The 24242-nt window shown below is 36.9% G+C and overlaps 1 protein-coding gene across 1 annotated transcript; it reads right to left on the bottom strand.

The window, feature by feature from the left end:
• Positions 1–1036: 1036 nt before the first annotated feature.
• On the bottom strand, positions 1037–22958 carry TRPV3 (transient receptor potential cation channel subfamily V member 3). Its single transcript, XM_007057750.4, has 17 exons — positions 22840–22958; positions 18606–18710; positions 16777–16863; positions 14047–14204; positions 13186–13362; positions 12823–12963; positions 11422–11702; positions 9997–10173; positions 8831–8989; positions 8187–8288; positions 7414–7487; positions 6438–6603; positions 5711–5777; positions 4996–5267; positions 3481–3593; positions 2703–2773; positions 1037–1582 (listed from the first exon to the last, which is right to left on the bottom strand). Exons 1-17 carry the CDS (start codon positions 22956–22958, stop codon positions 1488–1490), a joined length of 2364 nt encoding a protein of 787 aa, XP_007057812.3. The 3' UTR covers positions 1037–1487.
• Between the last annotated feature and the right edge of the window lie 1284 nt (positions 22959–24242).

Raw genomic sequence — 24242 nt, 5'->3', positions numbered from 1 at the left:
ACTAGCTTTGCACCCTGCACCCTCCTTTATGTCCTTTTGCCTTAAGATATTAGTCTTGTGGATCAGCTGACCCACTGTGGAGATGATTGATGCAATTGTAAGGATCTAATGCATCTCTTTCTACCACACAAACACAGACCAAGATTTGGCTGTACCTTTTCTGAATAGTCTCTTCAAAATAGATATTTTCATCATTAAATATATTACATCAGAATCCATGAAGATTAAGGCACATTCTACAGGAATACATTAACAAATATTGAACATACATAGAGCAAAAATATTTCTTTTTATATGCATACACGTACATAAAATAAAAAAATATATATAATTCAAAGTTACATGTCTTGAGGACTGATCAAATAAAAAGTGCTACAGAAAGTGCAACATACAGTACTTTGAATACAGAAAAGCTTAACGGTTCACAATTACAGTGCATTCAACTGATTTTTTAAAAAATAATTTCTTCACAGATAAATATTTACTGCTAATCTCCCCAAAGTAGCAGGGATTGGGCATTAATTTAAACCCAAGAACAACACTCATGAGGTAACAAGTATTCTGTTTAAGCAGTAAAACATGACAAGAGGTGGATTTTCAAGTGGCAATAGTAAAAGGCCAAAGACCCAGTAATTTAAATCAACCCAAACAATAATCCCTCTTAAATGAATTAATTTTAGTGACCTATTGCTCTTATGAAAGGGAATGTATACATACGAATGAGGAAAAAGAACTAGACATACAAAATTACCCTGAGCATTATAGACCAGAAAGCAGATCCTGCAAGGTCAGTGAAAGTTGAAGGAGTTCATCTTTTCACAGAAGGCTCACCACACTGTAGAATAAGGTCCAGGATAATAACACTGGTAGCCAAAATGAAAACATCATTATATCCAGAACTTTCAAAATTACATACTTCGTATTGTGGTTCTACTTCAAAGCTGAAATGTCTTTTTTCGTATTTTCAAAAACTTAACTATTCTCAAAAACTTAACTATTCTCAGTACACAAAATGATTTCTCATGGATTAGAGATATCAGTATAGAAAATACCGTACCGGACATCAAAGAGATTGGAAGAATTTCTCCAAAAGGAAAAAAATATTGTATATTACATTTGTTTGATTTGTTTAACCAATAGAAAGTAAAGAACTCTGTTTAAACACCATCACACAAACTTTGACACCAGGGTATTTGTTCAAAAGGCTCAGTCCTGCCTTGAGTGCAGAGGACTGGACTAGATGACCTCTCGAGGTCCCTTCCAGTTCCATAATTCTAAAACAGAACTACATGCAATAGTCCCTTTTCCTTTGGCTTCTTTCTCTTGATATGTGGGTTGAAGTCCCACATGTGGGATGATATGTGGATCATCAAAGAAAGTTTGTTCTCGGACTGCTTGCAGCTGTCCAGTATATAGATGTAGGATTTCAATATCCACTGTTCATTCTCTTAACCTTCTTAAACAACCAAATATCAAGTACCATGTAACTAAACAGTGGTTTCTAGCAAATAGTCCATTTCATCAAATGTATTCAGGGTGTTTTTGCTATTACTTCTTGATGTATCTTGAATTCTGTTGTAACCTAAAAAAAAAAAATTAAAAAACTTTCTATTTACATTATTTTTTGCAATAATTTAATTTTGCATATATTCTTTTTACTTTTTAAAATGAAATATTGTATTTGTTAAAAACACATTCATTTATTTAATCAATAAATTGTAGATTAGTACCATAACTTGTATGAAACTGTTTTATCCCTGTCCATTTGGCCATTATTGAGATTTTTTCCCCACCTAGTAATTATAAATATTTCTAACCTTCATGTACTCACACAGCGAAGACTGGGGCCAACTGGCTAGAAGGTTAGCCAATAGTACCGACTCTAGGAATTTCCATACTGAAACAGACCACTGGTCCAACTAATCTGGTATACTGCATTTGCTGTTGGCCTTTACCTGTTGCAAAATGTTCTAACCTCCTATGAAAATGTATTTAAAGTGGCTGGAGAGTACATAGCAGGTTATTTAAAATAGTTTGTTTTTTCCTTTGTAACATACACCTGTCCTGCTAATCAAATCTTTGCAAGAGGCCTAGAGCAAGATTTTCAAAGGTATTTTAGGTACCTAAATTAATTTCAATGGGAGTAAGGTACCTAATTTACTTAGGGTTTTTTTGTAAATTCTACTAGGTACCTATCTACATTTTTAGGCACCTAAATAACTTTGAAAATCTGGCACCTACATATTTATGACCTTAATCCTGAAACTTGTTATGAATAGGTGGATCCCTGAACCCACATGGAGCCTGCCCAAAACAAATTGTAGGATCAGGGTCTAAATTTCTATTTATAAAGCTAAATTGGAAGCATATTAAGTTTCCTACCTATTAGCTTTTAAGTCAACTTAAATTTGAAAGAAGGCAGCTTCCCATAAATCTGTGAGGAGCAGGGAACCAGGCCTGGTGGAATTTTTTATTTTCCTTTGAAATTCTCCTGCCCAAAATATTGATGTCAATACATCTTGTTTACTAAATTCATGTTTATTTATCTGGTATATATTTCTAATCTCAGTATTGTTAGAATTTAGATTTTAGCAACATTCAAGTTTAAAGATGTAAAATATACATTTAATCCCTAAAAAGAACAAAAAAAAGCTTTAATACACTAGGATATTAATCTAAAGATATTTTTAAGTTAACAGTACCTGTTGGCCCTGGATCTTCATTAATAAATGAAACATGTGTTTTCCATTCAGTCCATTTCACTTCATTAATCCTGTTTATATTGTATATAAATTGTGTTATTAGCATGAATTATCTCCAGTTTCATAGCTACACTTCCTCTTTTGTTTTTTAATTATTTCTTGGAATTGCCACGGTAACTCATCAATACACATTTTACCAGTATGGAAAGTATCTATGTATTTTGCAGCATTATGCATTGTATTTAGCTGAGAACGTTGCTCATTGAGCTACTTTATATTTTCATTCATTGCAAGCATACATTTGGAACTCACATTTCAGATGTGAATATGTGTAATAAAATATTCTGGTACTATTTTGTAGTATGTTAATCATGTTAAAGAACAATCTATTGTAAATGTAATTAGTTTTAAATTAACATTTATAAGAGATTACAACAAATTAACATTCACAGCAAATAGAGATTTAGTAAGTGTGTATTAAAATCAAGTATATATATGAGGAAATTCCCCTTTTTGCCTACAAAAAGATGAATCTTGTATTTATAAAACTATCTATTCCCATCTTTTACTAGCAGTTGTTCACTGCAGAATATCCCAAACTGGATTTTTGCACACAGTCACCAATTTTGATTCTGCTTACAAAAATCGACACAAAAGAAGCAGAAATATTATTTTATAGATTTAAATGAAAAATATTTTACAGTGGCTGTTCTGAACAGACAACCCTGACAGTGCATTCAAAGCAGACTCACCAAACAGTGCTTGAGTGTAGTATTACCTTAAACATACTCTTGTGTCATTTTCAGCCACTTTACACAGTTCTCCCAGCTGGAATCTTTTCTTCAGATATTTTGGTAACATTTTTTCAAATTCCAAAATGGTCCTGGCTCTCTAGTAATAATAAATAGTTAGTAACAGTACTGGAGTGTTCTTAACCACATTCAAAATTAATATTTTCTGCTTCATATTACCTATTTCACATTTTTAAATTATTTTAATTTTCAGAGTATGTTCCATTATTATATATTGTGCATCCACCAACAAATTTTATATTGAATACTGACATCAACAGTAGTAAATATAATTTAATACTGAGTACAAATTGTGTACACGTACCATTGGTAGGTACAAGCAGGAAGTCTATAATTTCCCCAGTTACCCTCAGCTCGGGGAGCTACACCCAGATGGGAGTCAGGAACCCCTAGTCTGGAACCTGTACTAGAATTTAAAATCCTCATGCAACTCTCCGGAACAGCAGCGCCTCCCTATCAGGGAAAGATGTAGGTAGGATCCAGACAGTCTACATAGGGCACTGAAGAACATGCACACCACCATCCCGGCAGTGCGAATTTTGCAACTCTTAGGTAGGTACTATCTCCATCTCCAGTAGTAGCAGGACCAGAAGGAGAGGAAGCAACTTACCACTAGACCCTTTCAACCCTTCCAACAGTGGGATTGCGGGAGAAACAACTCAAGTCCTGTCTTTCTCCCTTTTGGTAACTTGGGACTTTGAAAATTATATGGATGGCTTTGAATTAGAGTTTAAGTTAATATAGTATACATGAAATTAAAGTAAATCTATATATTCTGTGGGTCCTAAAATAAAGGTGGGAGGAGACATTACCAGAACAAAGCCCAAAATGGCTGGCACATCAAGAGGGAAAATCATGAGTTGCATGGGAGTGTATGGCATTAAAATCTGAACCATAAAACTACTATTAAACTTTTGTTTATAGTGGCTTATGCCAAATTACAAGATCAAATATTTCACACAGTTACACTAGTGTAAATGTTGAGTACTGTAATGGTTTTTGTCCAACTTGTCCATATAGTATCTATCACTGTGGTTTCTATTGAAGCGATGTGACTTCAATGGTGGTACTCCAAGTTTACATTGGTGTAGCTCAGAGGTGAATTTGGCCTAGAGCATCTATAATTTATAAGTAAGAACAAGACTGTGTGGCTGGTGAGGTTCCTGTCAAATTAAACCTTAAATATCATCATCATGATCTGATATTTTCTGATTTCAGAGTGAAACTTTGTAAAAGTGTCTGGGTCTTGACCAAGCCAAAGAATACTAAGATCTATGGCAGGGGTAGTCAAAAGGCAGACCACAGGCCAAATCCAGAACTCCAGACACTTTTGAATGGACCAGAAAATATTTGTTTTATTTATTATTATCATTATTATTTTCTCTGGAGTCTGAACCTTGACTATAGCTTGACAGAAAAATTTGGACCTTGACAAAAAATAGTTGATTACCCCGGTCTATGGTTTAATGTTGCAAACAAACCTGGAGTCTCCAAATGTGTTCACTCTCTTTAGAAATATTTTCCACTGTTTCTCCCATTAATGCAATCAGCATGTTCAGAAGGAGAACAAAAGTCAATAATACGTAAGTAATGAGAAGAAGAAGAAACAGCACAGGATATTTTGAATTCTGTTGGATCTCCAGATCTCCCAGTCCTATGGTAAGTTTAAAAAGCTCCATCAGAACGGCGCCCAAACTGCTGTGGGTATAACATTTACTGTCATTGGGGCATGTATCAATCAATGCAGCAAGAGCTAAATAAGAAGCAAATGAAAAATCCATTTTAGTTATCATAATATTTTGCATTTATAGAACATCTTTTATACCAAAGAATAATAAAGTGCAATATAAACTATAGAGAGACAAATGCAGCAACTGTCCAGAAACACACAGCAACAGAAGATGACAGTTTTGCAAAGGAAGTTAAGAATACCATATTCAGTTGAAATTTATGGGCAGTTTAGCTAGACAGAATGTAATTATATTCATAGGTATTTAGCCAGAACACTAGATTTAAACACTCTTACAAAAATTGTTATGGATTTTTTAATATCTACAACTAGCACTTGACATCAGCTTGGAAGAAGTAATGTTCTGACCATCACAATGTTGTTCTTATTCAAAATAGTGCAAAAAGCTTTTACTCACACAAAATATCAATGCTTTTCTCCAGTAACAATCTATAAATTATACTTACCTACGCCAAATCCCAGCAAAAACACGATGTATACAACCAAAAATTTTAGCACATCCTGTAAGATCACCTAAAAGTTAAAATGTTTATGATTAATACAATTTCAGAAAGTTCTCTTTTCAGTTTTGCAGTGATGAAGATGTGCCACAATCGATATGAGAGTGGTTAAATCTACTTATATTTTTAAAAGTGATCACATTAGCATCCGATGAAGTGAGCTGTAGCTCACGAAAGCTTATGCTCAAATAAATTTGTTAGTCTCTAAGGTGCCACAAGTCCTTCTTTTCTATTAGCAAGTGGGACATTTTGAAAAGTTAGTTGGCCTGATTCTCTATGATTTGACTGGTAGTCTTATGCATTAATGTGTGTTAAACACATTAATCAAGAGGTGAATGTAACTCTATGAAAAGAGTAAGCATTACACAGTCTGATTCAATTAAATATCATAACTCCATTAGCTGAAAAATACCATACGATTTAGAGATTTAAAAATAAACAAATTAGCTAGTTATCACTATTCATTTTTTAAAATACACAGTACATTCTGTTGAAATAAAACACATCTTAAAGAGAAGAAACTGGAAATTTCAGTGTGGATTACTTAATATATAAGCAACATCTAAACTGCAGAATGTACATGAGTTAGATAATACAACTAGAGTAAGAGTAGAGTAGAGTTAGATAATACAACTAGAGATAATATAACAAGAGTTAAAAATTATATACATGCCTTTTGGATCATGACACTATAAATTCCCATGGATTGGAAACCCCTGGTAAAGTACAGCATATTTGCCCATCCTAGTGCCATAGCCAAGACAAGACACACCAGGTGTTCTTTGTAGGAAAACAAGTACAAGAAGACAGAGAAGATCACAAGCACTGCTTGTATAAAACTGTTGAAAAAAACCCCATAAATATTGTAAATACTCTTACACAACACAGAAATGTATAAAATATAGTGGAAAATATAATGCAGAACTTCCTTATTTCAAGTTTCACTTCACCTTGTGTCCAAACTGTGCTTGTTGTGGCTGGGGAAAGCTATAAAGGTAGCTCTATATCACTTTTTATTTTCCTCAGTTCTGGGGCCAGCCTGGGGCCAGACTAGCCCCCAGCGTAATTGAGAGCAACTTTAGGACTGTTCTAAATTACGCCTTGTGCAATGTCCCCCAGATGATCATTCCAGAGTCAGGGATCACAGAAACGCAGCATCACTTTGACTACCCCCTCTTTCCCCAGTCATACCTCCTATGTCAGGAACAGGAAGGGGTAGTATAGGGCCAGCTATGCTGGCTCTAAGCCACTTAGGGATTCCTGTACACTGGGGGCATCCCTAGCAGCTGGCTAAGCCATTTCTTTGTTAACAGAGCAACACATAGAAGCTGGAATGGGTAATCGAAATCTGGCTAACTGACTTGTTTCTTTATAAACAAAATAAAATTCTCTATTTTGCAGTGCTTACAAAGATAAAAATAGTTTGTATGTACCAATCCACAATATTGTTACTGGTCAGTGAATGCCAGAGATATACCTGGTGTCTTACAGTAAAACTGCATATAAAATTATGTTCTTTCCTCTGACAACTGACAGTCTAAAATAACAAGTGAACAACGGTTAACAGAATTCATTTTCTGTGTACCAAGGAAATGTAACTGACAGAGCGCATGTTATTTCAGAAACAACAATTTATATGCCAGACTTACAATGCAAAGTGGAACCATGCATCTGACAGAATTGACTGAAGATCTGAGGGTCTTAGCAGAAAGATGGCTACACTCTGTGTAGACAGATATATATAAACAGATTAAAAAGAGTAAAAATTAAAAGATGAATAAAAATTCAAAACCAACTAGTCTACTAAAAACAGCTACAGTATCTAGAATTTCATTCTTTCTATATTGTTTGTGCCTCTGAAATGCTTTTCCAGATTTTTTAAATGTGTCCTGATTTTCTGCTGTACTTAAAAGAGTTTAACAGTTAACTTTACTAATAGATGTTACTAATAAATAACTTTAAATGTCTTACTGGAAAGTAAGTCAGATGTGCTTGTCCTTTCTGATATAGATCCTTATTCAATAATGTACTTAACACAGTACTTTAAGTGCATGAGCAATCCTATTTACTTCATGACATTAAAGTACATAGCTTAAGTATGTTGCGGAGTAAGAATTTAGTATGATCACCATATTTCAAATCCCATTTTGTTCTCAGTCTTTCAAAAAGGAAGGCCTCACATCAATTTCATATAATATCTTACAGTTATATTAGTATACATTTGGACCATCAAGAATGATTAACACATTTATGCACAATTAGCCATTAGCCTAGTAATTGTACAATAAGAGATATTACGAAACATATAAGTTATAAAACATATAACTTATAAAATGATCATCAAAATTGTCAGAGTCTTTACAAATCCACAAAAGATCTTTATGCATACAATTATTTTACATTAATTCGGAAAGTGTCTCACCTCTTTTATGGCTAAAAATATTGCTGCTATCATAATAAGCACTTGTGCCAGCAACTGCAACCATCCCAAGTTACCAGTCAAATCTAAGGGGTAGGGCGGAGCCTGGAAAAGGAGGGTTAGAAATGAATTGTGGGAGTTTAAAGCTAGGTATTTGAAAGCACAATAAAGTAAAAGGTCCCAGTCAGAGGACCCAGTCCTTATAGCCCTCTGTGTGCAGAAATTTCCATTGAACTCAAGCAAGTGCTCTCCATGGAGGACTTGCAGGATCAAACTCAAAATGAAGTCAGATTATTTAATATATATACTTATTCTTTCTCAATTATTAAAAAATATAACTTTTAAAACCACAGCCAGGTCCGCACACTGTTATGCATAAACAGGTTTTTTTTTTTGTTTAATAACTCAAATGAATTTCTCTTCTCTCCTCATTGTTCTGTTCCCCCTTCAAGTGATAAATCCATGGAGGGAAATTCTGGCCCTGCTGAAGTCAATGGTAAAACTCTCATTCACTTCAATGGGGCAATGATTTCATCCTAGAACCTCCAGTTCTATTTTTGATTCACCAAACATGTTAAATCTGAGTTAGGGAACGTTACTGCATTTTGAAAACAAAATTCTATGAGATTTTTAGTTGCTGCACATACCTCATCTCTTCGGGGTCTATAGTAGGAAACCAGCGTTAACATTATGTTGTATATGAAATAAAAACAACATGACATAAAGAACATGTGCCTTGCAAACTTTTTCCATTTCATTCTCAGTAGTGAATGCAGGGGCTCCAAAGTCAACATTTCATGGCGGTTCTGTAGAAAAAAAAAAACAAAGAGAAAGCCAAATTTGTGATTTGTTCGAAAACTGGAAGTAGGACAAATAAAAAAAATATCAACTACATATTTTAAACATTTCATTTTATGGTCTCTTCTTGTCAGTCTAGAAATACCACTTTGCTCAACGACCCGTGTGACAGCTCCTCAGCTGGTGCGAATGCGTATAGTTCTACTGAATCCAGTGAAGCTACACCAGTTTACACCATGAAGATCTGCCTGAGATGATTATCTGCCAAATTAATTAGATCTTGTTCTCGGGAAAATGTGATTGTGTTAAAATCCAAGTGTTAACTTCCATACCAGGCTCCCAAAGTAGTATGTTTATTTTTCAGGAATTGCCACTTTAATAATTTGAATTTTAGCAACATGCCAAATTCTGCTTTTAAATAGTGACAATTTCTTTATGCACTGCTTCTGTGCATAAAACACCTATGTGTATAGTAAATTTACAAAAAGAAAAGGAGTACTTGTGGCACCTCAGAGACTAACCAATTTATTTGAGCATGAGCTTTCGTGAGCTACAGCTCACTTCATCGGATGATGAATACAGACTAACATGGCTGCTACTCTGAAACCAGTAAATTTACAGTTTACTGCTTATTATAGTATCCTTGCCTCCCAATAATATTTTCTTTTAAATAAAGGATATATAGGATATCAATTGATTATCTTAGAGACAAAATGAAGTGTGCTAACCATTTTAGATGTCCCAAGAAGAAAACTTAAACTACAGTACAACAAACTAATGCCCCAAACGCAGGCCAAACTACTTCGCTAGTTCTTCTTTGGGATCTGGACCCAGGTGCATTCCTAATGGGACTTTGCATGAGCACAAGGGTCCATGCTAGTGGCTACTGCTGAAAGACTGAGACCTAGAAGTTATATTTTTACTAGTTTTTCAAGTTCTCCAGGTAATTTATAGGTTAAAGAAGTAAGTGAATGTATTGCTGGAAAATATATTGACTTAATGACAGGCAACTTACACCAATATTTGTGTTATAAACAATAATCTCCAGTAATGAGTTGTCTGCAGTCGTATCTAGTTCTGTCAGGTCATAAAGAGAAGACTGAACAGGACCATAAGCCCAATCTGTGAATTTTCTGGAAAGGCTTCTTTTTGGCTTGTCTTTTATTTCTCTACTGAGAATGTATTTCAGAATCTAAAACATTAACAGAATCACATGTAAGTAAATTAAGTCTTCTAAAATGGAAGCGAGAATGTGTGCACACTTGCCAAAAATGTACTTTTTTCCGAACACTTTTGCCAAAATGGCACAATTAAATGTATTTTGTAATTCAATTAACCTTTTGGTAATGGAGGGGAGGCATTACAGATGACCCCTCCCTGGGAAATAAATACAGTTTTCTTTAATTGCCTTGAATTTTCTATTAGATCTGCAGTTTTTCCTAATGAAAGCATTCCATTGCATACTTTGGTATAACTTTTCTTTAACTGGTGACTTTCTAATTTATCCCTTGTTAATCATTAACCAGGTACTCCAAGCTTTTGCTTTCAGAGATCCAAATTCTACTTTTTGTTATAAATCAGACTAATTCCATTTATTACCCTACAGTTACACCTGTGTAAGAGAGAATATTATGTAATTCAGAAATATTAATGTGTGCTATCAACAGCCTTTGATAGTATTAAAACCAAACGAATTTTAAAAAATTACTGTTCACCATTTATGCTATGTTATTTGTTTAATTTTTGTATTTCAGCTCAGACCATGCCAATAGACTGTTTACTTTCAGGTCATCATGTGCTAGTGCAGAACTCCAGTGGCTGAGTTGCAAATACTGCAGGAAAAAGTTTAAAATCAAACAAAACTGATTTTCAGTTTATTTATCATTAAAGTATTTCTATTAATGGAAGTATCATGATATTATAAGGTGTGCTATGCCTCCGACTCTTTCACAGTCTTTCTGGGAGTATACCCTTCTCAGTGATAGTCCCTGGGTCTCCACTCCACTTTGCTCAAGGGGGAACCCCACAACTCTGATACTCTGAGATTGGGTCCATGGCTTCAACACCTGTTTCTCACCGTGTATGATTCATTAGGTCCAAATGAGCTTGGACTCCTGTTGGATAATTATCCTCTTAGGAAGATATGCAATCATCAAGGGTGTGTAAGATTGAATTTTTAAATAGCATTTGTATTTTGTAGTAATACCCAACCAGCATTGAGGAAAACCTGTGAGAATCTGAGAGGCTGAAACAACAGAAATAATGGAGCAGTGGTTTACAGTAAATAATCTTACCCAACCAACTACCACTAATTTACAATACAAGATAATCACCATGGTGGACTGCAAATTTGTGCACCTCTGGTTTAAGTACATGTAGGCAACCTAGACTCTGTCTCTCTATTTAATTTCTTTCATAGGATATTACAATAGAGCCTTACCTCTAATTTTCCACTTTTTGCAGCTAGCTGCAATGGAGTTAAACCATCTTTATTCTTCATTGTCTCTAAAGTTCTGCTCTTACTTTTCAATAGAATCATGTCATACATTCTGATTACAAAGTCATTTTGTGTTTTAAAATCCTCTGCTACAGTGACTAATGCATGCAGTATATTGTTTCCTCGGGAATCTTGTGAGGTAATATCAGTCCTCCTATTGTCCATCAGCAGTTGAACTATATCTGGTTGATTAGTACATGCAGCTAATGCCAGTGGAGTTTCACCTAAGAAAATACAATGCACAATAACTATTAATTTTCAAATATTATGAGTATCAGAAATGTATTTGAATGATTTTGACATTTTTATGAGATTAAAACATGTTTACAAATTAAGGATAAGATTGATTACATTACATTATTTTACAAAGAAACAGTTTACATGAAATTGTTATTTGAGGAAAAGCTACAATTACACAATAATGCACTTTTATTGACAATTTCAGTCTTTACAAACAATTGCCTTTCAACTATTTCTGAATATTTGTAATTCACTGTACTGTGGAAAATTGCTTTGTATTTACTATGTTGCACTTTGTAATACAGTTGCTACTGCATGTTACATTTCCCAATATTTGATATGTTATTTCAGCACTTACACTAAATGCCCAATTAACAAGATAAATATACACACTTTCTTGTCTTTATGTGATATGAATAGATTTATGGACAACAATATTTTAGCCTGCACTCTGTTTACCCACTAGTTGTACTTTGTTAAGTAATTCATCAAATTCTCTCTTCTCTCAGGCAAGTATTCATTCTGGAAGTATGAAGAGTAATTAGTCCTTCAGGATTCTGAACTGCAGTGTTGCTGGAACAGAGGTTTCCCTGTGAGTTTGGATTGTTGGTTTGTTTGTTTTTCAGCTAGGTGGGGTTTTTTAGTTAGTTAGTGTGGCAATTGAAATGAATGAAAAGGATTCCCATTGACTTCAATGGACTTTTGGTCTAGTTTTGTATGTACAATAGATGTAGTTTGGGTTCTTATCGACCTATCTGCTTATGTTGTGTGCATCACAGTGGAATCTGAGCATCTTATGAGTAATATCAATCTTGCTTTTTTCCTTCTGAGCCTGTAGGAGAAATAATTTGATTAACTGGTAATTTATGTATGGGTGAAAGAAACTGAGTGTTTTGGGTACAAGAAACTTATTGAGGTAAAGCAAAGGTTATGAAATTAGTTTTGCACTTAGTTCTAAAAATGATGAGGCCCATGGTCATTTTTAGATCTTGTGGGAGTTTGACAGATGTGCCTTCTGCACTCCTGAACCTCCCCTATTGCCTGATGGTTTCATTGTTCTAGCATCCCAACCCAATTTTTCCATGGAGATCACATTTCACTTACCAAAATAAAATCCCTCATGCTTGTGTTTGGGGTTAAAGAACACACCCTGTGAATGGGCATTGACATCTGCTCCTTTTTCTATGAGGGTCTGAGCAATATCGTATTGTCTTCTTTCAATAGCAATATTTAGAGCTGTCTGGCCTGCAACAACATAGACACAAATCTTTAGAGTATAAAGTCCAGTTTTTGTATCTTGTACAGTGCTGAGCTCAATGATGATGCATAACAAATAGCAATAATAATTAATAGTAATAAACAATCATTTTAATTGTCTTTAGAATGTTTCAAGAAAATATTAACTATATGTTGAGGCATTAAAATACATGCAAAAATATACTCTAAATGGCTACTGGATGGAAATACCTTTGTATGCTTCTTCTGTATACTCTGCATTGATAAGCCTTTCCAAAAAACTATTTTCTTCTCCAAAGGAGAGCAGCATTTTCACAATTTCATTTGTGTTCTGGTTGATGTTCAAAAGGGCTTTCATCAGACAGGTTTTACCAGTATCTGAATCTGTTAATTTTTTCATCAGATAATCTAGAAAATTTGAATTTTATGATTGAATTACATTAGGTTTTATTATGTTTTAAGGGGAATAGGAAGAATTCCAACCTCATGTTATTGGGAAACACATGCATATAGACGATTCACCAAACTATTCTACATCTATTCACGCTATTAATTTAACTTTATATTCCATATGTACTTAGTGAAAGGACATATGTATTCATGAACAAACAACCCCACTAGATGGATATATACATTACTGACATACTACAATTCTGCCAATACATAACAAACCCTGAAGTCCTTAGTCCTTATTCAGTCATAACTCTCATTGGCTGAGCTAGGTTGACTCTCAGCTTTGTGTTCATTCCTCAGGATCACATGCATCTCAGTTCAGCAAGAAGGGGGAAAAGAAATTGGCTATATTTAATTAGCTTCTTTTGCAGCATTCAGTCAAATCCACCCTGAAAAGGTACAAATATTCATGCTGGTGTGCTGTGCCCTCAGAAATCACCTTCAAGGTTGCTTCAATTGTTTGCCAGTAGGTGGCTTATCGGGGGCCTGACCTGACTACTATATTAATGCTACCCATGATATTCACCAAACACCAGCTTGGGATGCAGAGCTTAGTTGCTCATGTATAAAACCATTACTCAATTCTCTACCACACATATGGTACAAAATGAGGGACTGTGGATACTCTATACAGCTTACCTTGCACAGTCATGTTTCTACATGCATTTGACCTTTCCTTCACTTGCATAAGCAGACATTGTAATTCTTCTATATTCCCCTCAGATACTGCCCTAAACATATATTTCTTCAGCTTTTTTCGGGCATTGTTCCAGTGACCTCCTTGCAACATGTTTGTACTGAATTAACAAAAACAAACAACCAAAAAATCATAATTCTTGGTTAAATTTAGCTAATACCAGTGTGTTTAATTTCATTTCCATCATCTCTTGTTTATTTAGAAAAATAAATGTTATGTACCACAGGTTAACATGTCATCATTACAAAAGAATGTGTGTGTGTTCCTCCAAAAATAGTTACAAATAATTTATTTGGTGAGAAATGGCTATTAAAGCAATTTTTAACTTAATGTAGTATATAGTTAATCTGTTACAATGATTTTTTTTTATTCTCATGTAATGAGAATAAAATTCAGCCCTTTGCACTCAAAGCCAAAGTAATTTGGCTTTCTGGGGAGCGCTCAGAAGAGACAGGGTGGAGTTCAAATCCTACAACAAAGGGGAGACTACAGGGCAGTGGTGCAGCCTCTCCACAACTGTTGTTCCAGCCTAGAAGGTAGAATGTAGGGGCTGTTGCCTCTTTGCAACCCCTATGTAGGGGTGTTGGGCTACTGGATCCATGTAAGTACAAATCCAATAGCTTCTTCCTGGCCCAGCTCCAACAACCACCACAGTAATAAGTGAATTCAGAGTCCTCCCTACACCACCACTCCACTTGCACCCATCTTCACTATACACAAAGTACTTGTTCTGCTGATGAGATGGTAGAAGGAAATTTCATCAGTTTTCAGAATATTTGCTGAACGTTTTATTACAAAACTGATATGGCTTGATGATATTCTGTATCAATGAGAAGAGACCTGTTTCCACCAGAATGCACTCCAGTGTGGCTGAGATTTGGATGAATCACTTGGTAGGTCCTTCTATTTTGCAGATTACGACAAATTTCTGTCACAGACTATTGGATTTATCTGAACACTGTTCCAAGATTGTCTAAGCATGCTCCAAGAATATAGTACCAAATTCAGTATATAAAATCCCTGAAGTCCTGCTTTTACTGATTAGTAAATTAAAGGGAGAGGAAACTCATAGGATTTTGTTCATATCTAGTGCACAAAGTCTATTTTAAAATAATAATAACGTACATTTATATGGTGTCTTGGATCCCAAAGCTCTTTACAAACTATATGTACAGGAATCATTTCACCCACCACTGAAATGCAGCTGCCTGTGGGGTGGAATGTGGCAGCTGTTTAACAGCGCGCAACAACACTATACAACAATTTAGGATAGGAAGTAGTAAGGAATGCCATATCCATTTGCAAGTGCAGGGGGAATTTAAGTAAGTAGGATACATTAGTTAACCAAATTAGAATTTGGCCAACTCTGTGGCTAATATTTCTATGCTGCAAAAAGCAACATGGGATCTTTAGTGGCCAAAGTTAGGGTTTCAGGTTTAGACGGCATATCCAACAGAACAAAGGTTCCTAACACCACTCTGGAGGATCATTGCCACCTACTGAATCACCAACACAGCTCTTCCTTCAGCACTCTGGGGTATCCTTGGAGGTTTCCTGTTCCAGTGCTGACTAAGCCCATCACTACCAAATGAGGTTTTCCAAAAATCAGCTCAGCAATTATATGTGGTTATTCTTTAGCAGTTAAATAATATGATGTTTTGTTTGTTCCATCCTCCCATACATCTCTCTCTCTCCCCCTCTGTCTCTTAGGATGGCTGACCTGAAGGGCAACTGCCACCTACCTGCATCAACTGGGTGGGGGAAATTGATGGGGCTGATGGTGAAAGATGGACAGTCCCAGTAGCAAGGAAAGGAGGCACTTGTGAAGGGACAATAGGTAGCTCCTCTGATGGGAGTGTCTGGCACCCATTGGCCAGCTGGGGAAGAGGGGTGGTGATTGGACAGCATTCCCAGCTCCCAGGATTTAGCCCAGTGCAGGGGCCACATGAAGCCTCTTTCAGCTCCATTCCAGCACCCCACACTACCCACTTGAACTAGGAATGGGAATCCAGCCGGACAGATGCTGTGGGTCTAGCCAATCACCTGTTAAGGGGGTCAGGAAGGAATTTTTTTCTCCCATGGGCCAACTGGGACCAATTAAATAACTGATATAGGAGGGTACGGATATGGGCGGGTAGTATCCCTCCCTTGCGTTAAAAGTTTAATAAAAGTTCTGGCCTGCTGCTTAAATCCGTGTGTGTGTGTCTGTCTGTCCTCATTTTGCTGCTTGTGACCACATCCATATCTTCCACCCAAATTAATAGTTTTCTATGTAGATAACATCTTAAAGTAGTTTGCTTTTAAGAAAGGATTCTACAATGAAAAGCGTTCAGTTACCAACAAATAGTAGTGGTATTTGAGCACTGTACTTGCTCACTGCTCAATGTGTATGGCATTTAGATGCAGCATTTTCTTCAGTGAACTAGGAATCAGCAATTTTATAGGCTCTGGCTTTCTCTGATCTCAGATATTTAAGATGAGGATGCATGATATACACTTCCTAAAGAATTTATTTATTGCTGATGAGGCTCAAATGTATAAATCAATATCCCCTGAAGTCTTATGGGCTCATTTTTAAACCACAACAAGAAAAAAAAAATCCGTAAATCTACTCTGTCATATACTTAATCCATAGAAAACACACTACAGAAATACATTATGTCTCCACTTACCAATAACTGTCTATGTTTGTGGCATACTCAGTAATATCATCCTGAAGAGATTGTGGGGAATCCATATCTTCCCCATTTACAGATGCACTGTAGAAAATACAGAAACGGTTGAGTGCTTAAGTAGGAGGACATCTTGGCAAACTGCACTAAGACTCATTCGATAATGGGAGGCGATATCAACAAAAGAGCTGAAATTAATTTAATTTGACAATGTGCTTTTTAATACCATCATTTAACTCACTCTGTGTGTTTAAAATATAGGCCAAAAATGAAAAGACTTTCAGGATTTTATCATGTTAACAAGTTTCATATTTGAAACCCTACTTTGTGTTTTTCTTTTTATTTCACTCAGGCTCCTAATGTTGTATTTGTCATTTCCACACTGTTTTTAATCACGTCACTCTTGATACTACATTGTAAAGCCTACACTCTTCTTTTTTCCATGTGTTCATTATTAATTTGACATTTTCCACAAGACAAATATTGAAATGGCTACTCTACAGGGGTTGCACACACACGCACACTTGAACTGAAATACATAAAGATTTACTATACAGTATTCTGTGGCGGTCGCTCATTCAGTGTTTACTGCTGACTTTGGTGGAAGCTTTGCCTATAAGCAGTTCAAGACGGGGCTAAGTATGTGTTTGTACAATAAAACAATGGCTGCAATGGAGTTTGTATTTAGTAAATACTGTACATCCTTTCCAGATTTTCTCAGTGTTGGGTCTGACTTAAAGGACCACTGGCAATTACTTTTTCATAGGTTGGGTTTCTTTTTAACTTGCTTTTGTAACATATTGAATGCTGATGAAACATCCCAGCCTAAAAATTCAGAAGACTGAAATCTGCTATTTATCTACAAAATGGATACACAGACAATAGTGTGAGGCTTCCCACACTACCCTACAAATATTCCGCTGCCCTAGCCTAGAGGGACCACCCTTAAAATAAAGATGGTGCTTCAGATTCTATTCCCATTCATTCTGATCACTCTGCAGAAAAAAAACAAAGAATATAATTATGATGATTTATTTATTTATTTATTGTTGGTGATTTGGGCTCCAGTCCTCTGGGAACGAAAACAAGCTTGTCAACTAATTCCATATAAACAACCAAATAGTCATTGAAAAAACAATTGGTCATTATTAACCTGGCTTTGATTCATTTTATATTTTGCCATCCAGCCTCTCCTTTCATAATTTTAAATTTGTCCCATTGACACCTAATACAAATAACCACTGAAAACCTTGAGACTAGAATGGGTCTTTCTGCACTCATTTTTCTTATATATTTGTCGTAAATAGCTTTTTTTCAATTTCCGGGGCACAGTCATGTCTCTCTTTTGTTTGAAACATTTTTGGCTATCACCAGTACAGATGATGGCAGAAAAGATCTAACAGAGATTTTTGTTTACTTGTGCTCCCTCTGCTGGTTCTGCGGCAAATCGGGTTACCATAGCCCCGACATAACCAAGTAAACAGTGGGGTTTTCCCCCTCTTAATTAGAAACAAATTGCTAAAAAGAAAAATCATTCAGACTACAGGGGACTATATCCATTTTAAGACTGGCCAAATTTTGGGCCTAAACTATTTAGCTGTGGCCCTTTTGAAATAATGACAGAAGTGTGAAAATTCAGGATTAAGGCAGTCACTGCAGGGAAAATGCTAGCCCACTGAAGTCAATGGAAATTTTGCCCTTGAGGCAACCCAAATGAGAGGCCACTCTTGACATTTTAGCCTTGTCGTCTATGCAAAACTTTCAAGCAGTTGTTCAAACATAACCATGTTTGCAATGTGGTTAATGAATATACTGTATATTATACATACCATGGGCGAATATTTGAATCCATGGGTTTTGAAAATACAGGAGGAGATGTCTGTCTTGGAGATGAATTGCTTTCAAAGCCTTCAATTTCAAAGAAAAACTGTGAACTGTTGAATACATTGTGTTGAAAGTTTATTAATGGAAAAGCATGTCAAAACGTAATATAAACATAACACAAACAAACTGTGCACATGCCCAGCTAGGACCAGTTTTAGGTACAGGTGATATGCTGCATAGCATCACATCTGATGAGGTGCTGAAATAGTGTTTACCCTTTTTTGGTACTGGAAGACCCCCTACCAACACATGTGGCCAACCAAGCATTTTTAATCCTTTGTGTTGGCAGACAAGGCAAAAGATTCTGAGATGTCTTTGGGAGACATGGCACCAAATCCGGACATTATCAGAGGCACCACTGCACTAGAGACAACTTTGTATCTGGGTTTTGTGCACGTCACAAAATGTTACTGTAACTCCAAAGAATACACACGCATAAAATGCAGACACTTGCACACTCTAATCTGTTCACTGAATCCTTTGCATTGTAGCCATCATCCTTCCATCCAAGAAGAACTGGGGAGGAATCCCGCCTCAACCCACTGACACTGATGAACACTTAATGAACCAGAAAGGTTCAGAGAGCACATATTAAACAACACAAGGCCTTTCCACCATCTAGGACTGAAATGTGCTACCTCAGAATATAAACTATATTTAGCTAGTGCATTGCAGTTTATAGACAGAGTGGAAAAAATAAATGAAATGCTGAACAACATAGCATAAGGGTTCATGAGGAACTCTGATAGCCAGCTTTCTAAAAGCATGGAGAGTTGGTAGGGAGAAGTAAATGGTTGGTGTTGCTAGATGCCATTCAAACAGCTGTCACATTTTATCTATGACGGCTGAATTTTATTGGTGGGTGAAATGACTTCTATATGAGCTATAATTTGTAAATTGGCTTTCAAAATTTCTAAAATGCTTTGAGAGTCACCTTGAAAAATATACTGGTTCACATAATATGTGACACATTCAGTAGGGTACTAATTATTTCTCCTTTTTTCTAATTCCCCTCTCAAAATATTCCGATGCAGCTGAAGCAAGCACCCTAGTGTCAATTTACAAAATGCTGCTATGCTGTTGCTTAGCAGCCTGTGGATGTATGTCAAAAATAGTGTGATGTAATATCATCCCTAGTTAACATAGTTTCTGTCTTTGGAGGAGGAAAGTGTTAATACACTGCATGTGGTATTTTAAACTTAAATGACCTTTTAACATTTTGTATGTGCATGCGAGCGTATTCCACAACACAAAGGTTAAAATACCCATTATATTTAACAGGAATGTGTATCTGAAGTTATACTGAGGATAAGTGTTGTTCATAGTACAGGAAGTACCTAGACTGAAACAGGGCCCTATTTTGCCATTACTTACATTCCATGAACCAGATTCTCAGCTGGTGTAAATCATCATAACGCCATTGAAGTCTGAGCTTGGCACAGTGGCTGACAAAGGCCCTGTCCTGGGATGTCTTGGGACAGCCTTGACTAGCAACCAACTGTATATGGCCTCAATGAACCTTGAGGGCAGAAAGGAATGCCCAACTAACGTAGCTCTATGGCCCTGTCCTTGACACAGTCCCTGCATTGGGTGGGAGGAGTGGGAACTCCTTCAAGGGCTGACTATGTTAGCTCAACACCAGGAGAGAACTGTCCTATGTTGGGGGAATTCCCCAGAGCAGGATTGCTGTCTTCACAGCTCCTTTATGTCAATATACCTGGCACAAACGAGCCACAAGGCAGTAATGAATTGGGTCACATGTATCTTGGAGGTTGGCATAACGTCATGCCTGAAGCCGTTCCTCTGTTCTCTGGGGAAAATGGATTCTCTGAGACATACCATGAGTAAAAAAATTAGTAACTGCCAACAAATACTTATGTCCTTACTGTCAGGAAGTGTGGGGGAGACAAGGCCCTGCACCCCCCACTTCCTGCGATTCACCGTCACTCTCAGCCAGCCAGTAAAACAGAAGGCTTATTAGACGACAGGAACACAGTCCAAAACAGAGCTTGCAGGTACAGACAACAGGACCCTCTCAGTCAAGTCCATATTGGGGGGCAGGGAGCTTGGACCCTGGCCCCGGGTCTCCCTCTGTTTCCCCAGCCAGCTCCAAACTGAAAACCCCCTCCAGCAGTCTCTTCTAGCCACACCCCCGGCTCCTCCTCCAGCCTTTGTCCAGTTTCCCAGGCAGCAGGTGTCATCTGGCCCCAGCCCCGTCCTGGGTTCAGGTTACTTGCTCAGGTATCATCCCTCAAGTGAAGTCACACCCTGATATCCCACCACCAATGCAGACAGTACCACTAAAACTCCCCCGCAACATCCCAAGGTCAATCCTCCCCACTCTGTCACACTTACATATTCAAACCACGCCACAGGAAACACTAGCCATGAAAGCAACCTAGTTATGCTCCAACATCATTGCAGCACTCCTCCCAGTCCACATGGAGATCTTCCTGTATTTAATGATGTGCCTTTAGTTAACGCATATCTCATTGAGTTAAAGAAGGTAGAAATAAATTGTACTTTTTACAATATATATTGCCAAAATAAAGTATAAGAGAATGAGACATGTTGCTTAGGTGAGAGTGAAATCACCTCCGAGCTTGCCAGTGATGGTATACCCAAGGACTGAAATGTTTAAAAGCATTAGACATATACCAGTACAGAAACATATAATTAAATGGAGTATGTTAATGTTTGTAATTAAAACTCATGTGATCTTTGTTTCTTATATAGCAGGAATGTTTGGTGCCACACCCTAGCTCCTAATGTAAGATGGGAGAGGTTAGTAATAAGCCTAAGGTTATTACTATGGATGCCAAAAGCCTGAATCTGGTAAATGAACTTAAGCAACTTATGATTAATGGCCACACATATTTGCCAGTCTTCTGCAAATTTGCTTCTATTTGAAACATTAGGTATATATAGTGACCAATTCAGACATCCTTCTTGTTGCCCACATTGCACTACAAACACCGATTCAAATTTAGGCTTATGCAGGACTACCCTTGTACTTTGGAGGGCCAATGATGCCAGACGAAGGGGACATGGAAAAAGAAAATCAACTGGTCTTATTTCCCCATCTAGATTTAATGACAGAGGGAGAAGTCAGGCCAGCCCATAAGTTTTCAGATTGTGACAGCTGCTTGCATCACTTCTGCTTAAGGTGATCACTCAGATCATTAACAAAATTATCATGGATGCTAAAGCAATATTAAATTCTCTTGGGGCCTTTCTGATTGGGCTATATTTTGTGTTGTGCAGTCAACAAAATTAAAGGAATCAGTTGCAGGATCAAAGTTTATAAGCCAAATTAATCCCTATCTTGCAGTAACTTCAGTGACTTCGGTGGCATTATATGAAGGATGAATACAACCACTTGTATTGTATTTCTCCATTCATAATAGACAAGATCTTTAATCAGAATCTTAATGAACTAGTATAAAATATGCATAAAAATAAATATGGGTGATATGGGTTATTAAGCATGAAAAATAGAGTGAATTGAACATTTTACAGAAAATCTCCATGTATGAAGGTTTTTCTGGGTATTTCTCACCATATGCTACAGCCCTTACCACTCCCCATCTTCTTCCACTTTTGATTTCACACCTTCTTGTATCAATCCATATGTCCCTATACTTGAGAGAACCTCTCATTTCTTTTCTGCCAACACTGCTCTCTTCTTTAAATGCTTCCTTAAAACCCAGATTTTCCCTAAATGATCTCATTACAAACTCACTCTAAACCTTCCCATATTTGAACTGTTGATCTTTATGAGGCCCCGATCCTGCAAGCTCATACATGTGGGCTGACACCAGTGCCTGCAGAGAGCGAGCCTCATTGACATGAGGCATGAGCTTGCCAGATAGGGAGCCTGAGACTGTAAGCTCTTCAGAGCAAGCACTATGTCTTTGTCCACATTTCCTAAAGCACTGTATACATTTACATATAAATGCTTATTACTACTAATAGTATCATAAGTGCATCAGTTACTTTTTCAGCATACACTATGTTTATCAGAACTCTCTCATTCATACATTCAATGTGTGCTGTTAGCAATTATTTCAATGTTAGCATCTGCTGTATGAAAGATAATAAAAGGTTTTACAAATAGCACCAATCTGCCATGTCTAATAAATTGTCTAAGGCTGGTCTTGTGAAAGTATTGTGTTCTACCTTTTCTTTGTGGGAGTGTTTTCAGTCGGCTTTTTCTCCTGGTGGTTTGTAGTGGGAGGACCTGATGCATTTGTTCTCTTGGCCATGAGTGGAATATTTTCTTTGTTATCTTTAATCATGTTTCTGTAATAGATAGATTCATAGTTATTTAACTTCATTTTAACACATCACATGATCAGATTGACTATTTCTACTCCTTATGTACAGTAACACAAATCTTAATTGTAATATTTTTCAAGGTTCTTCATTTGCAAAAGATGTACTATTTAATATATTGGGGATTGAGATTTATATTTTGTGGTATCTTTGATTAAAATAGATTCCAACATGAGCAGCATCAAGGATGACATAGAATCATAGAATATTAGGGTTGGAAGGGACTTCAGGAGGTCATCTAGTCCAACCCCCTGCTCAAAGCAGGACCAATCCCCAACTAAATCATCCCAGCCAGGGCTTTGTCAAGGAAGGAGATTCCACCACCTCCCTAGGTAACCCATCCCATGACATGATACCACAAGTCCAGGAAAAGTTCAGAAACAGAACGCCACTAGCTGTCACCTTCAGCCCCCAACTAAAACCTCTGCAGCGCATCATCAGAATTCTACAACCTATCGTGAAAAATGATCCCTCACTCTCACAGATCTTGGGAGACAGACCAGTCCTCGCTTACAGACAGCCCCCAAACCTGAAGCAAATACTCACCAGCAACCACACAACAAAAACACTAACCCAGGAACCTATCCTTGCAACAAAGCCCAATGCCAACTCTGTCCACGTATTTACTCAAGTGACACCATCATAGGACCTAATCACATTAGCCACGCCATCAGGGGCTTGTTCGCCTGCACATCTACCAATGTGATATATGCCATCATGTGCCATCAATGCCCCTCTGCCATGTACATTGGCCAAACCGGACAGTCTCTATGCAAAAGAATAATTGGACACAAATCTGACATCAGGAATCATAACATTCAAACACTGGTAGGAGAACACTTCAACCTCTCTAGTCACTCAGTAAAAGACTTAAGGGTGGCCATTTTGCAACAGAAAAGCTTCAAAAACAGACTCCCAGGAGAAACTGCTGAGCTTGAATTAATATGCAAACTAGATACCATTAACTTGGGTTTGAATAGAGACTGGGAGTAGCTGGGTCATTACCCATATTGAATCTATTTCCCCATGTTAAGTATCCTCACACCTTCTTGTCAACTGTCTAAATGGGCCATCTTGATTATCACTACAAAAGTTTCTTTCTCCTGCTGATAATAGCTCATCTTAATTAGCCTCTTACAGTTGGTATGGCTACTTCCACCTTTTCATGTTCTCTGTGTGTGTGTGTGTGTGTGTGTGTGTGTGTGTCTATATCTATGTTCCATTCTATGCATCTGATGAAGTGGGCT

This window comes from Chelonia mydas, chromosome 17 (genome assembly GCF_015237465.2).
Source record: "Chelonia mydas isolate rCheMyd1 chromosome 17, rCheMyd1.pri.v2, whole genome shotgun sequence".
Taxonomy (NCBI): Eukaryota; Metazoa; Chordata; order Testudines; family Cheloniidae; genus Chelonia; species Chelonia mydas.
This window is presented reverse-complemented; position numbering and strand designations above follow the sequence as displayed.

What these genes read in the sequence shown, in the direction of transcription:
- TRPV3 (XM_007057750.4), bottom strand. Translation starts at nt 22,958, where the DNA reads ATGATTAAAGATAACAAAGAAAATATTCCACTCATGGCCAAGAGAACA. An exon ending in TACAGAAGAAGCATACAAAG is followed by an intron (nt 12,964 to 13,185) that starts GTATTTCCATCC and finishes ATGTTGTTGCAG; the next exon opens with GCCAGACAGCTCTAAATATT. An exon ending in GCATGGTTCCACTTTGCATT is followed by an intron (nt 6,604 to 7,413) that starts GTAAGTCTGGCA and finishes TTTTTTCAACAG; the next exon opens with TTTTATACAAGCAGTGCTTG.